Here is a 15,066-nt window from a genome sequence, read left to right as displayed (position 1 = left end):
AAAAAAAAAAATACCCGACTTTGAAGACTTAATACAAAGAAAGGAAAGTAAACATCTCAATAAACTTTTACCGTTGATCATATGTTGAAATAATAATTTGGGTTAAAATATATTATTAAATTAAATTAAATTAAATATACAAAAACCCAATTGCTCAATCACAAAGGTTGAAAGCTATGTATAAAACTCCACTTCGCCTATTTGAGCAACCAAAGTATTTTCTATTTATAGACTTTAAAAGGATCACTCAAGGAGGAAAAGATTTCCTCCTACTTTCACCATCCCTGCTTCTGAGAAACTCTAATATGCTCAATATGGTATAGAGAAGACCCTAAATAACCAATGCAAGCAATACCTGTCTGGTTGTAATGCATCCAGTTCAGCATAATCTCAGGAGCCCTGTACCACCGAGTGGCCACATAGCCTGTCATTTCATCATCTGTATGTCGAGCCAGTCCGAAATCCAAGATCTAAGGGAAAGGACAGAAACCAGGCACTGGAACAAATTCCAAAGACTTATAAAGCAGGGAAAAACTCTAATGTCTTATAAAAATGAGAATAATAGAGCACTTTCATAAACATACTTCCTGACCCATGCTTAAAATGCATGACAACTACAATAAAAACCTTAACAAATAAAATTACAAAGCAAAATAAAAATGTCACTCCTAAGTACTTTTTATAATTGTTGAAAACATATATCCACCCAAAATTTACATATGACTATTGATAGCAGCTTTAGATACAGTCCCAAACTGGAAAGGAAGCAAATGGCCATCAACACTGTGGTATATTTATCAAATGAACAGACTAAGTAAGCTGTTTAAGTGACATTAAAGATGACATCAGATATCTTGTTTTCATTCTAAAATAAAATTCAGTTAGACATTTAATGTATTAGTTATAATAAAGGAAGATTATAGTTTAAATGTGAAATAAGTAATCCTGGATAGAAAATTATTAGACTAAGTAAAAGCTAGTCACACAAACATACAAAATATTGTTTGATTTCATTTATATGAAACTCCAAAAAGATAAATCTACTCTATAGTGTCAAAAACAAGATCATTGTTTGTCTGATGCCAGGATTGGAATAAAAGGTTGAGCAATAGCTGGGAAGTGATAAAAATTTTTGTTATCATCATATTGTGTTAATGGTTAATGAATATATAAATTTGTCAAATGGATACTTAAAATGAATGCAAAAGGAAAATGAACAAAAAACATCTAGAGTTATTTTCTACAAACTATATCGCTTATCTGAATTACTTTTAATAAATGGGGCTTCCCATTTTTTTTTTTAGGAACCTAGTCTAATAATTTTCTATCCAGGATTATTTGTTTCACATTTAAGCTGGAATCTTCCTTTATTTAACTAATATATTAAATTTCTAATTGAATTTTATTTTAGAATGAAAACAAGATACCTAATGTCATCTTTAATGTCACTTAAACAGTCTACTTAGTCTGATGTAAATTTTAAAATCTAATATTCCTATGGACCATTATCTCTTATCTGAAAATCATGAATTTTCAGATTAAAAAAGGTATGGCTTATTTATAACTTAAAGAAAAAAAAATCATGGTTGCCCTGGTTAGTCAAACATATAACTAACTACATGGTGAAAAACACTCATCACTGTCTCTCCACCTTACCTTTAGCTCACAGTCTTCATTCACAGCTAGGTTACTAGGCTTTAGGTCCTAGGAAGTAAGTACAGAGAGGACAGGATCAAGTTTATGATCCATGGTAAATTGTCTCCCTATAGGTAATGATGAGGATACAGACATAAAATACTTCATCCATCCAACTATAAACAATCTCCATCCTACATTTAGTATCTAGGCTAGTTAGTCTTCAAATGGTAAAAAACTATGTATCTTGTTTTTCTAATCAGTTTAACCTTAGAACAAAAGTTGCAATCAATAATTTAATGGCTAAAGCAAGTATAGATAAGGATCTTGGCTAAATTCCAGTTTTCACCCACTACCAGCCAAGTCCCCCCAAGTAATTTAATTAAAAAAAAAAAAAAGCACAATACCTACCCTGTGAATAATATCAGCTGAATGTATATACTGTGGGGAGAAATAAAAGTTAGTTTAAAGGAAAATGTATCTCCGACTTCTCAGTGTCATATGATATATTTGATACACATTTCATGATCAGTAAGAGCTATTAGTATTAATAGTTGGTTTAGAAATTATAACAAGTAATTAATGGCAGTCTGTGTATCATAACTATGAGTTCCATACCATCAACTGACTAGCTGGAGTATGACTCAAGTAGCTTTCAATCTACTCTCTGGTTTCGTAAGAACCCAAAGCTGCTAAATATCAAAGACTTAATTTTAAAATACTGTCTACTGGCTCTTCCCACAGATAAATTTACCACCTTGGGGATGTTTTTAATATGACACTGGCATTAGATTATATCAAGAAACAATTAATACTGTTGACATGTAGTAGTGAACAGTCCTACCTCAAACATGCACACTTAAGTATCTTTGGGTGGAATGATACGATGTCTAGACTTGCCTTGAAATAATCCAAGGCTTAAGGAACACTAAGAAACAAGACTGGCCATATGTCGGTAATTATGGTAAAGAGGGATTGATTATACTACAACTGTATTTGTGATGATGTGAATGTCTGAATTTCCAATAAGAAAAATTTCCTGAACCCCAAAAGGAAGGTAGAGAGGGAGAAGGAGAATTAATTCCCCCAAATTATTACTATCTATACCTTGAGACCTCGGAGAATTTGGTAGATAAGGAACTGAACGTGGTCATCTGTAAGCTTCTGACATTTCACAATGTTGTTCAGATCTGCCCCCATGAGGTGGGTCACCAGATACCTAGAAATTAATGGACAGTTACACAGCTTTCTAGAACCCTAAGAAAAATTATTTTCATAAGACTTTTAAAAGGCTCCCCAGGAAGTATCATAGCGATAGCTAAAAGCTTAATAACTTAATTACTCTCAGCACCACCATTCCAACTTTACCACTTACCATCTATTTTTCTAAAAATTTTTATTCTTGAGCCCTCCCTGGTGGCACTGCGGGTTAAAGCACAGCACTAAGAAGCTAAAGCCACTTCCACAACTTCTACATGAGTTCGATCCCCGCCTGCCCCGGAGGTGACCACATGGCCCGGCAGACCTCTCCTGACCCGCCCGCTGCTCCCCTCAGCAGTGTACTTCGTCGATCTGCCTGTTCTGCTCCCCACTCTGTCCCTGGTGAATCCTCTCACCGCCCCTGCACCTCTGGCCTGTACCCCAGTTCTATGTGCACAAATAAATAAATCTTTAAAAAAAAATTTTTTTTATACTTGTCCCTATTTAATGTATCATTCCCTAGGTTTGGGAAAGGGATGAAAAAAAGATGGAGATTAGAATGACATGTTTTTATCAGTTTTCTTAGCAAAATGTTATTTTGTGAGAAATATACAGTATAACTAAATGCATACCATAATGACATTTTGTATTTTTAAATCTACCATTTGATTTTCATATGAACCCTGCAAGCTGGAGGTTCTAAAACAGGATTATCTTTACAGACTCCGCCTCTTACAGGAAAGGGGTATCATTAACTGGTAAAAGGCTATTTGTTTGCTGACAATATTCCTGCATCTACTTTAAAGGGAGGAACACATTTTACGTGTAAGCAAGATGAGACACAGAACTTCTCTCCCGGGTGGTGCTGCTTATTTAATCCTGTCTTTACATAGTGAGATTAGGGAATGATTATATTCAAGTCCAACAGGTTCACCACAGATATTCTAGATGCGATGCCTAACCCACTCACATTACTGTGCTGCACAGCTGTGGGAACTAAAAACTAGATTAGTACCAAGGAGGCTGAAATTTTAAAACTTAAGTTAGGTTTGTACTGTTTGAGAATAGTTCCCCATTTCCAAGGGGTTGAATAATAATGTATATCATTGACTGAGTGATAAAGAATGCTGATTTCATTTCACTTTTACTGTTTTTTAATCAACTTGAGAAAACAGGTCAGTATATTTACACCTGTATTATACGAATACACATACACCCACCCACCCCCACATTATTTATTATTTTCTGTCCTCAAAGAGAAATTGAACTTTTTTATATGTCCAATTTCCCTGTTGACACAAAAATATGTAAAAATAAACTATATAAATTTTTTTTAAAAAGTAGAGTGGAAAGTGGAAAGCATTAAAAAAAAAAACAAAAAAACAAAAAACAATTTCCCTGTTGAACTGCTTTGGTGAGTTCCCAATTTCACAAAGATCAACAGGACTTAACCTAGATGTGACCGTAGGTGAGATTTTAGCATTTCATATTTTTAAAGTTCTCACATTGATACTGCTTTGAGAAAAGGGTAGATTCTGAAGATAATTTAAAGAGTAACTTGGAATGTTTTCATAAAGGTAGTTCTGATTGAAGTGTAGTTCTGATTTAAGAGCCATATCAAGTTCAATGTGACATGGCCAAAGGCATTAGCACTTATTCTGTGCCAAACGATGTCTTGTGCACGCTTCCTGTCAACTCTAAAAGTAAATTTCATTAGTATTTTCATCTTGTTGAAGAGGAAACAGACAGAACAACAGTAAGGCCATTATTTGAGGTTAAATGAGCAGTAACATCAGGAGTTAAATCCAAACCTAATCTCAGAGACCATGATCTTAATCACAGTACCTGTAACATAGAAGTTAAATCAAGAGAATGATCTTTTTAAAATAAATATTTTAAAATGTCACAATAACCAGAAAAGCATTATCTCCAGATGGTCTCCTTAACAATATTCAGTATCAAAGGTAATAGTTAACTAATGATAAAGCTAGTTAAACATTCCATCCTAACCATAGTCACTCCGCTTCTTTTAAACCTCAAATTAATACATAATCGGACAAATAGGAGAGTGTTGTGAATAACTGGCTAACACCTGGAATCAGGGCTTCCCCTAGAAAATCTGGAATAACTGTTACCATACATACAATACCTATTATGACAAATTGCAAGGTTCAGGTTGAGGAAGAGAGAATCCAATTTGTCTTATAAATGACTGCTTTGCAAATAATTACATTTCACAACATCAGAAGTAAAAATTATTTTCTCCCCTGTCAAAATACTTTTAAGGAGAAAAGGTAAGCAAAGAAGCATTATTCTCCATGATTATATCTAGAATCTAACTTTAAAAAAAATCCAAATATGTCTGTGCTAGTTCACAAGGATGTTAAGCAATATTATCAATGCAACCATAGCAATTTCCAATATACTTATCATGTTTAAATCATTACCAATGGCTTAAAAATCCTACTCAGTCAGAACACCACTGACTGCACAATCTGAGAGAGCTTACTTTTAGTTAGAATATTCTATCACTGTAAAATTTCCATTACGCTCTTTCCCCATCAGGGACCATACATCTCTTTTTTCAATAAAATGTTCATAGAGGGTAAAACTGTTAAAACATTACATAAGTGTTTAAGATTAATCTATGTAACTACTAAGGACTGATGTTAGGTTACTTTTAAATCAACTGAAAAGTATTCGCGGCAGAAGTGTCTTGACACATCATGTTTATTGTTTCCAGACTCAAAGACCTATCCATGAGAACTAAGTGTCAAACTCTATCTCATCATATATAGGTTTCCAAAATAAATCTGGCAATAGTGGACAAAAGCACACATCTCACAAAGCTACCGAATGCCTAAGGAAGCCAGAGCAACATTTTAAAGCAATAAACAAGAGAAAGGGAGGAATATGGAGATTAGCACACCTAATTCCAAATTAAGCATTAATTCCAAAATTCCAAAAGAGCATTAATGGACAGCCACATTAACTTCTGTGTATTTGTTTCTAGAAAGCAAACTTAATTACATTTTACTAAAGCTATGCCCACTACTGTCAGTACATAACACTTTATTAAGTGTTATTAAGTAACAGAACTTACTAAGTAAATAGGACTTTATGATCCTAGAGGATGACTTTATGGCCTGATACAAATTTTGTTTTACTTTTCTTTGGAAGATGGTCTCCTTTAAATTTAACCAGTCTATAAAAAACACGTTTCTCAAAATTATCCTTTTTCTTAAAATTTACTTTTATTTTAGTGTAGAAGAACTGAGATACAGGCCAGTGTGTGGAAAGTGAGAGGACTCACCGGAGACAGAATGAGGAGCAGAACAGGCAGATCTACTGAAATACACTGCTGAGGGGAGCAGCGGGCAAGACAGGACAGGCCTTTTGCCATGTGGGCCACCTCCCTGGCCAGGGATCGAACTTAGGCCATTGGGGTGGTTGCACTGAGACTAGGCCACCAGGAAGGCCCTCAAGATGATTCTTGTAGGTAAAATGTACTATACCAGCAAAAGGGAGAATTCTACAATGAGTGGTATTTGGTACTCTAGACAAGTATCCTATTCTAAAGCTTATTTATGAGGTACTTCATAACCCAATGGTCAAGGCTCCTTTCCTTATGCCTCTGTCCCCCTTTTTGAAGCACAACAGAATCAAATAATAGCTATGTGAGAAAAATTTCTTTTCATGTCTACAGTTTTTATCTCTACTACTTCAGCCCTATTTGATAGAGCCAATTACCAAAAGCGGAAATATTTCTATATTTAAACAAAGTATTTAAAACAATGGTAAGACTGATCATTTGTAACCACAAGCCTCTGAAATACATCCTGTGATCCTTGGGACTCACTGTCTATTCCCAAAACAGCAGACAGTGATTCTTTAAAAATAAAATTCAGATCATGTTACTCCTCTGATCAAAAAGATTTTCCATTTCAACTAACAGTAAAGACAAGTACCCCTTCAAAGGCCAAGAAAGTCCTGTGTCAAGCAGTTCCCTGTACCAACTACCTTTGACTTCATTGTCTACTCTTCATTGCTCCCACTGTGCTCTCCACTGGTCCTCTATACTAGCTCAAAGACTCTGTTGCTGCAGTTTCCAGTACAACATGGTTCTTCTGCCTCTGGACCTTTGCACGGGCTGCTCCTTCTGCCTGGAATGTTCTTCCCCCGCATATGCACCTACCCAACGCTTCACCTCCTTAAAATTTACCTTCTCAATGAGGCCTATCCTTGCTACTTCATTTACAATTTCCTCCTGCCCTTGCACTCCTAGTAAGACCAAGCAAGGGCACATCTTCTGATCTTATCAGATATGCAGACCAAATTATTCTAATGTAAGGAGTGAGAGCTTCGCTGGTTTATTTCACAACAAACTATTCTCCTTACTTATAGTATAAATTATTGAAAGGTCATTGCCTGCAGCAGCCAAACAGAGACAATGTACTACTATATGGTCTACACACAGGATGAAAACAAAAAGTTAGTTAAAAGAGAGTGTACTGGGGGCCCTCCCTGGTGGCGCAGCAGGTTAAAGCACAGCAGGTTAAAGCACAGCATTGAGACATTGAGAAGCTAGAGCCACTTCCACATGAGTTCGATCCCCGCCTGCCCCAGAGGTGACCACATGGAGCAGCAGACCTCTCCTGACCCGCCCGCTGCTCCCCTCAGCAGTGTACTTCACCCATCTGCCTGTTCTGCTCCCTACTCTGTCTCTGGTGAATCCTACCATCCTCCACATCTCTGGCCTGTACCCCAGTTCTGTATGAATAAATAGATCTTAAAAAAAAAAAAAAAAGAGTGTACTGGGCAAATAAATTACTACACTGTTATAAACAAGACAACACAAGGTTATTTGTTCATTCAATCACTCCATCATCAAATATTGACTGCCAAGTACTAGGGATACAACAGTAGAAAAGAAGACAAAGGATTTAGATGAGAGGAAGGCATGTATATAAACATACAGCCATAACAGAAAACAATTACAAGTAGAAAAGCACACATGGTGTGCAAATGATTTCTAGTCATTTAGAATATCTAGATACCTACAAAATTGTGCCATCTGAACAAGCACATTACACAGCAGTTAAGAACAATTTGGTGTATTCATCTTTTTCACTCTACATTTTCCAACACCATCTCCATTGCTCCTAATGATCATCACTCACTAGCATTCCTTTCTCAAAGGTACAGTCTCACAAATGATGTATGCAGGATGCCTGCTAACTGAGAAATCAAAATTTTAGTAAAAATTTGAATGGTATGATAAATGAAAGGTACTAATAACTCAGAAAGATACATATAACACATGATTAAACATCACTGGGAAATGTGAAAAGCAAGTAGAGGTTTTGTTTTGTTTTGTCAATTGGCACAGAAACTTCATGTTCAAAATGACTTCCTGTTTTAAACCTGGCAGCACAGAGCACCACTCTCACCTTCAGAGTGTATGTCTAGAACAGAGGGCTTTGGTTTGCTTGCATGGTCTTAGCAAATACAAATCTCCTGTTTTACTACAGACCCCACCATTCCCACTGTGTAACACTCAGTCTCATTTATTTTAGTTGTCTGAAAGGGATCTAAAATTGCAAACCCCAAATTATAGATGAAAATGTTTTGCTTCATATGCAAATTCTGAAATGAGTTTGGAAAAAACTATTAACTAAACAAACACCATTAACTATTAACCAAAATGAGTAAGCACTCATTTTTCTTCATTAATAGGAAAAATCTAAAAGTTACAATTAGACAATGAAACATTCCCCTAAATGCAACTTTTGATTCACTATTCCATTTTCAGATTCTCTGGACCAGAAAACATTTCAGAATTCAAAATTCTGACCCCAATTTTCATCATTTTACAAGGAAGTTAACTGGGGCCCTGAGTGGCAAAGTGACTAATCCAAGGTCAAACGGTTAATTGGTAGCTGGTTACCAAAGTGTTCTCAATTTATTTCTCCTACCTAAATTGTGACTTAATTGAGAAAGACTACTGTTTCTAATTATTCTGACCCTATTCCAATACTCTGCTGAGCAAATATTCACCAAGTAGTACTGAGATTTGCTCCCAAGAGATGAACTCAATTCTTACTTTAACCAGAACCCAACTTACATAATGTTATACGTGAAGTATATCTCAACAAAACTGGAAGTAAAATAGTCAGAACCCAGTTAAAAAGAACAGATTCCCATTCACGGTATTTGTGAATGAATGAAGAAACAAATGCAATTTTAGTTCAGTGGGTATATTTGCAATTAGTGTATTTTTTTTTTTAAAGATTTATTTATTCATACAGAACTGGGGTACAGGCCAGAGATGAGGAGGGTGAGAGGCTTCACGAGAGACAGAGTGGGGAAAAGAAAAGGCAGATCGACGAAGTACACTGCTGAGGGGAGCAGCGGGCGGGTCAGGAGAGGTCTGCAGCGCCATATGGTCACCTCCGCCATGTGGTCACCTCCGGGGCAGGCGGAAGTGGCTTAAGCTTCTTTGGGCTGTGTTTTAACCCGCTGCGCCACCAGGGAGGGCCCTAAGGTCTTTTTATATAGGTAAAAAGATGTATAATCTAGTTCCACAATGTCAGGTTACACCAAAACATAGTGTCTGATCAGAGTTAGCAAATCATCAATTCCTTTGTTAAGTAAATCCATTTTTATTATACCTTAATTCTTGGGATCTAATTCAAATCCCATATGAATGTGTTGCCAAATGATTATCATGGTCCTTCCAGGTGGTGCCATGGGTTAAAGCACAGCACTGTGAAGCAATCTGCAGCCACTGAGCACGAGCTCCGTTCCCACCAGGGAGCTGACCCACAAGGCGCAGCAGACCTCTCCTGTCTCACTAGCTGCTCCCCTCAGCAGTGTTCTGTTCCCTCCTCTGTCTCTGGTGAACCTTCTCACCCCCACACCCTCCCATTCCCACGCCTCTGTTCTATACCAGTTTCTTATATGTATGGGTAAATCCACAGAATGGACAATATCAAGAGAGAAGCCTGAAGTCAACCATGGACTTAAAGTCATTATTTTAAGTCAGCGTAGGTTCACCATCAGTAAAAAAAATAATCAACCTTTTGGGTGAGTGATATTGGCAATGCAGATCGCTATGCATGTGAGGGAGGAGGGGGATATGGGAACTACCTCCCTGTCAATTTTGTTGTCAGCCTAAAACTCTAAAAATTAAAGTCTTTTAAAAATAAGTAATAATTATTTAATTAAAAGAAAAAATGTCATTCTGCAATATTGTCTTTTCCAAGCAGAGCACACAGCAGGGCCCGACAGTGTGTAACACATGCTGCCTGGGGGCGCCCAGGATTCTTTGGGATCTTCCACATAGAAGGCCAAGCAGGCCACCAACTGCACTGCTGCTCTTTTTTTTTTTTTTTTAATATATTATAATTTATTTTTACATCATTTTGTGCATTTTCCCATCTCAGTTGCAATCCCCTTGGGCTCACCATCACCAAATCACCCATGTGCCATCACCATATAGTCCAGTGCATTTCCCTCCCCCCCACTGTTTCTGATCCCACTCCCTACTACACCCCCACAAAATGTCTCCGGTATATGGCTGTTCATCATTATCATTATTTTCTCGCCTGTTCCGTTATATTCCTGCTATGAGAGAAACCATCTGGTATTTTTCCTTTTCTTTCTGGCTTATTTCACTAAGCATCATCTTTTCCAGCTCCATCCATGTTGCTGCAAAAGGCATGTGTTTCTTTTTTTTTGGTTGCTGAGTAATATTCCATGGTGTATATGTACCACATCTTTTTAATCCAGTCATCCATTTTTGGGGCATTTGAGCTGTTTCCATGTCTTTCCAATTGTGAATAAAGCAGCAATAAGCATGAGGGTGCAGGAATCTTTTTGAATCAGTGTTTTTGTGTCTTTTGGGTAGATACTTAGGAGTGGGATTGCTGGGTCATAGGGTCCATGTTTAGGAGTTTGAGGAACCTCCAAACAATTTTCCATAGTGGTTGTACTAGTTTGCATTCCCACCAGTGTGCACTGCTGTTCTTTACTGATGTCTATTTTATCCTTTGCTTGTTTCATTAGCAGAGTCAAGATTAATGTGCTTGGACGAGATTCATCTCTTTCATCTTCTATTTGTTGTCATACCATGTTCCAAGTACATTCAAATGGTGGGGGAATTTTTTGCTACTTTTTCCCTCTTCCATTTCTTCTCCATTCTTTCCCCGCCCCTCACTTTAGGCAGAACATACAAGCTCAAACCTTTGTCCCTGTTTGTTTTTTGGGAAAGGAACAAATAGTATTGAGACTCAGCTAGGATATAAGGGTAGGAGAAACTCAATTCAGGTTAAGGATAGGGAAAAACTGTCCCCACTAGGAACAACAGAAAGTAAAGGTAATTGACAAGCACCTATATTCTATAAATCTGACCAACTTTTACAATAGTCACTCTTTCCAACTAGGAATGCCAAAATTTCAACAGGACAAAATGTGTAAGATAACTAAATTGAAGGCTTTCCCTCTTTCTCATACAGTATCTATGCATACAGTATACATTATATATGTGAATCAGAAGTTGGGAGAGGGGCGTGATGACTTAGATACTGGAAAAAGTTCAAGAGTTTACACAGTGCACAAAAACATGTGTTGGACTCTGTCTTGCACTCACTGGGAATGCAACAGTACTCTTGTCCCATGGAACACTTACCCATGGGGTCAGAAGACAGTGGGTAAATGCTCCCCATATGAGGTGCACTGTAAAAAATGCATGGCTTTTCAGAAGACCCTGGCAGATTTCAGCCCACAGGCCACAGAGATGACCGACTTAATATACCTTTGCAGTAGCTTTCTCTACTTTCCTTATTATTTTCCTTAGCCCCATAATACTGGTTCCTGAAAGCGACAGGCTCCGCTTTCCCAGGGCATCCCACACTAGAATATAGAGGTGGTCACACACTGGGAAAATCAGCACTATCCATTAGATTTCGTAACATGCAAAGCCTGACCCTTATGCTAGTGCAGAAAGCAATACTTCAAGGGTCCACATGCGGTTATAGTACCATTTCTTAAATGACACAAGATATGCAACGTCTATCGACTGACAGACTCCAGATAGATGTGGAAAAGCTCTGAAAAATCAGAATTTCCATTGCTAATTTATGTTATGACCTCCCTTTTTTGTATAATCATAATATTAAAATATTTTGAGCAACCATCAGTTTATAACTGGATTGTCTTAGCCTCATAAGGTGGCTGCATGGTTAAGGCAAGCTGCCCCAGGGTGAGAAATCCCTCTGTCTCCTGAGACAAAAGGCAAGCCCCAGGAGAGATAAGACCCCAGGGCATAAAAACTCCTGGGAAGCTTCCTTGGTTTCTTTATATAAAAAAGCAAGCCTCAGATAAAACTCCCAGGGCATAAGGACTCATGGACAAATTTTAACCTTGACTACACAGGTGTAGTTTGATACACAAATGTACAACTTTCTCTTAATTTACTCCTTTTTAAAACAAGCACTAACTACAAGCCACTAGCTTTTCTTTGGACAATCACTGATAACACTGCTAACACAATTTATTACTACCCCAAGACCCCTAATATCCTTTTGCTAATGAGCTCATCCCTTCCCAGACCACTCTTCCTTTGAGTGATAACTAAACAGCTGTACATGTGATAATTATCACAAAAACGTATAATCTAGAATACCATAATATATTAAGAGAAAAATGCTTTGTTCCCCTTGTCCTTGAGAACGTTTTATGGTGATTTCTCATTAACTTACCCTATGCATTATTGCAATTAACTACTTGCTACACAGTATAAATAAAGACCTGCTGAGGGAATGGCAGGAAGACTTGCACCCTATCCTGACTCCCGTGTCTTCCTCGCGTCCACTCCCCTCTCCCCTTTTGGAATCTCCGCTCGCCCACGCCTTCCCCTGCCTGTCTCGCCTCCAGACACCTCGATGGTTGGAGCTGGTCTCCAACACCTAAACACAGTGAACACATGAAAGAGGATATAGGAAGCCAGGACTCTGTTATGTGTCTTAACGAAAAGGTAATGATGTCCCTTTAAAAGCTGGGATAGGGGGCCCTCCCTGGTGGTGCAGCGGGTTAAAGCACAGCACCAAGAAGCTAACAACGCCTGAGCATGAGTTCAATTCCCGCCCCAGAGGTGATCCACATGGTGTGGCAGACCTCTCCTGACCCGCCCGCTGCTCCCCTCAGCAGTGTACTTTGTCATTCGGCCTGTTCTGCTCCCCACTGTCTGGTGAATCCTCTCACTGCCCTGCATCTCTGGCCTGTACCCCCATTCTGTAGGTATAAATAAATAAATCTTTTTTTAAAAAAAAAAAAAGCTAGGATAGGTTATTTGACAACAAATATCATCATCAAAACTTTCCATACTCATCTCCATCAAACTCTTGTAAGGACTCACCAGTGACTCTCCCAATCAGGCAAAATGTGCCTAAAGTGATAACAGCACTAACCTATACTGCCCATAATGTATACTGTCCCATCTTCTGGGACAGTTAGTTGATAGAAATAATAGAAATAAAGAATCCATGAAGTTTGTACATTGCTAAAAGGTTCAGGAATGGAAATGAGCTACTAATCTTCATTCTCTAGCTGGGAAAAAGGCAAACACAAAAGATACTCACACATCATTGAATTCCTCCAGAGATCTTGCAGGTGTAAAAACATCCAACAGACCAATCACCTACAAAATCATGAAAATCAAACTCAGTAAGTGGTGAATTTACTACAGTACCATTAAGTTTTAATTATCTAAATAGGAATTAACTTCAAATCCAGTCATCTCAGTTTAATAACATCATAATATCAGATGCTTAATAACTCCAAATTATTTTCTATTAAAAATGCACTGTATTTTTTTATTATAATAACCTATTTTACTATTAAAAATCTTAATTTCTTTAGAATTTGGTCACAAAGAGTCACCACTTATCAGTGGGAGTATTTTTAGTATTCTTATTTATTCACTAAAAACACTAATAATCAAAATAATCAACACAAAGGAAAAAATCACACTTCTACAGCAGATATTACAGTATCCTTTTTATTTTTAAAATGTATTATTCTGTGAATACATTTTTTTTAAAGATTTATTTATTTATGCATACAGAACTGGGGTACAGGCCAGAAGTGCAGGGGCAGTGAGAGGATTCACCAGAGACAGAGTGGGGAACAGAACAGGTAGATCAACTGCTGAGGGTGTAATAGGGTGGTCCCCAGGAAAAGGGGACGTTCCAGGTTTCCTGCCCCACTCAGAAGGAGGGTAGAGCTAAGTAGAGAAAAGAAGAAAAGAAGAAGAATCTGAAAAAGAAGGAAGCAGGATGGAGAGCCAGAAGGAGACCTGAGGAAGCCACATGGAGCAGCAAGCATGTGATGAAGAAACTGTGCTTGTTTCCTGACCCTGGACTGGCTAAGGCAGATGTGGGTGAGATACCTGTAGGGAGGTGACTATGGCAGTGTTTATATAGATTTTGATTTTGCTCTTTTCTCCCCAGACTTTTCTGGCCATTTCTGATCCTTTACTATGGGTCCCAGCCAGAAGGTGCTTTCGTCTTGTGGCAGCTTTCAGGCCTTGCTTTGGGCCAATCCCTTCTAGGTGGACTTCTGCGCACGAGGGGATAGGTAACTTAGGTGTTTGATAGAAATTGTATTCTTTGTCTTTCATATTGTATATTCACTGTATTAAAGTTCCTTTTTATTAAAGTCTGATATGTTTTGTCTTGATGTGGCAGACGGCAGAACCTATTTAAAGCAATCAGGTTTGCGGGTTCAGTGGTGCCCCTTTCCCTGCCCTGTAACAAGGGAAGCAGCAGGCGGGTCAGAAGAGATCTGCCGTGCCATGTGGGTCACTTCTGGGGTAGGGATCGAACTCATGCTGAAGGGCTTTAGCTTGTTAGTGCTGTGTTTTACCCCACTGCGCCACCAGGGAGGGCCACCGTGAACACATTTTATATAGTCTTCAGCACATATTTTTTTAAAGTTGAAAAAATTTCAGTATACTGACAGTATTCTTATAATAGTCTGAATATGATGATGCTTTTCTTAACTATTACCAGGTATTTAGATCAAACTATTTAAAAGTGAGAAAGAGGCCCTCCCTAGTGGCGCAGTGGGTTAAAGCACAGCACTGAGAAGCTCAAGCCACTTCCACATGAGTTCAATCCCCACCTGCCCAGGAGGTGACCACTTGGCGCAGCAGACCTCTCTTGACCCGCC

At 38.0% G+C, this 15,066-nt stretch overlaps 1 protein-coding gene across 1 annotated transcript in view; it reads right to left on the bottom strand.

The window, feature by feature from the left end:
* Positions 1-15,066, bottom strand: part of MAPK14 (mitogen-activated protein kinase 14) — an 83,676-nt gene that overhangs the window by 24,424 nt on the left and 44,186 nt on the right. Inside the window, exons 3-7 of the mRNA XM_012727115.1 lie at positions 13,476-13,534; positions 2,743-2,854; positions 2,047-2,076; positions 1,657-1,704; positions 356-470 (exon numbers count right to left, since the gene is read on the bottom strand). Coding sequence (XP_012582569.1) covers positions 356-470; positions 1,657-1,704; positions 2,047-2,076; positions 2,743-2,854; positions 13,476-13,534 — 364 coding nt within the window. The remainder of the gene's footprint in view (positions 1-355; positions 471-1,656; positions 1,705-2,046; positions 2,077-2,742; positions 2,855-13,475; positions 13,535-15,066) is intronic.

Source organism: Condylura cristata, unplaced genomic scaffold, assembly GCF_000260355.1.
Source record: "Condylura cristata isolate star-nosed mole 26May11 unplaced genomic scaffold, ConCri1.0 scaffold00001, whole genome shotgun sequence".
NCBI classification, from domain to species: Eukaryota; Metazoa; Chordata; class Mammalia; order Eulipotyphla; family Talpidae; genus Condylura; species Condylura cristata.
Note: the sequence above shows the minus strand (reverse complement) of the source record. Positions and strands in the feature narration are given on the sequence as shown.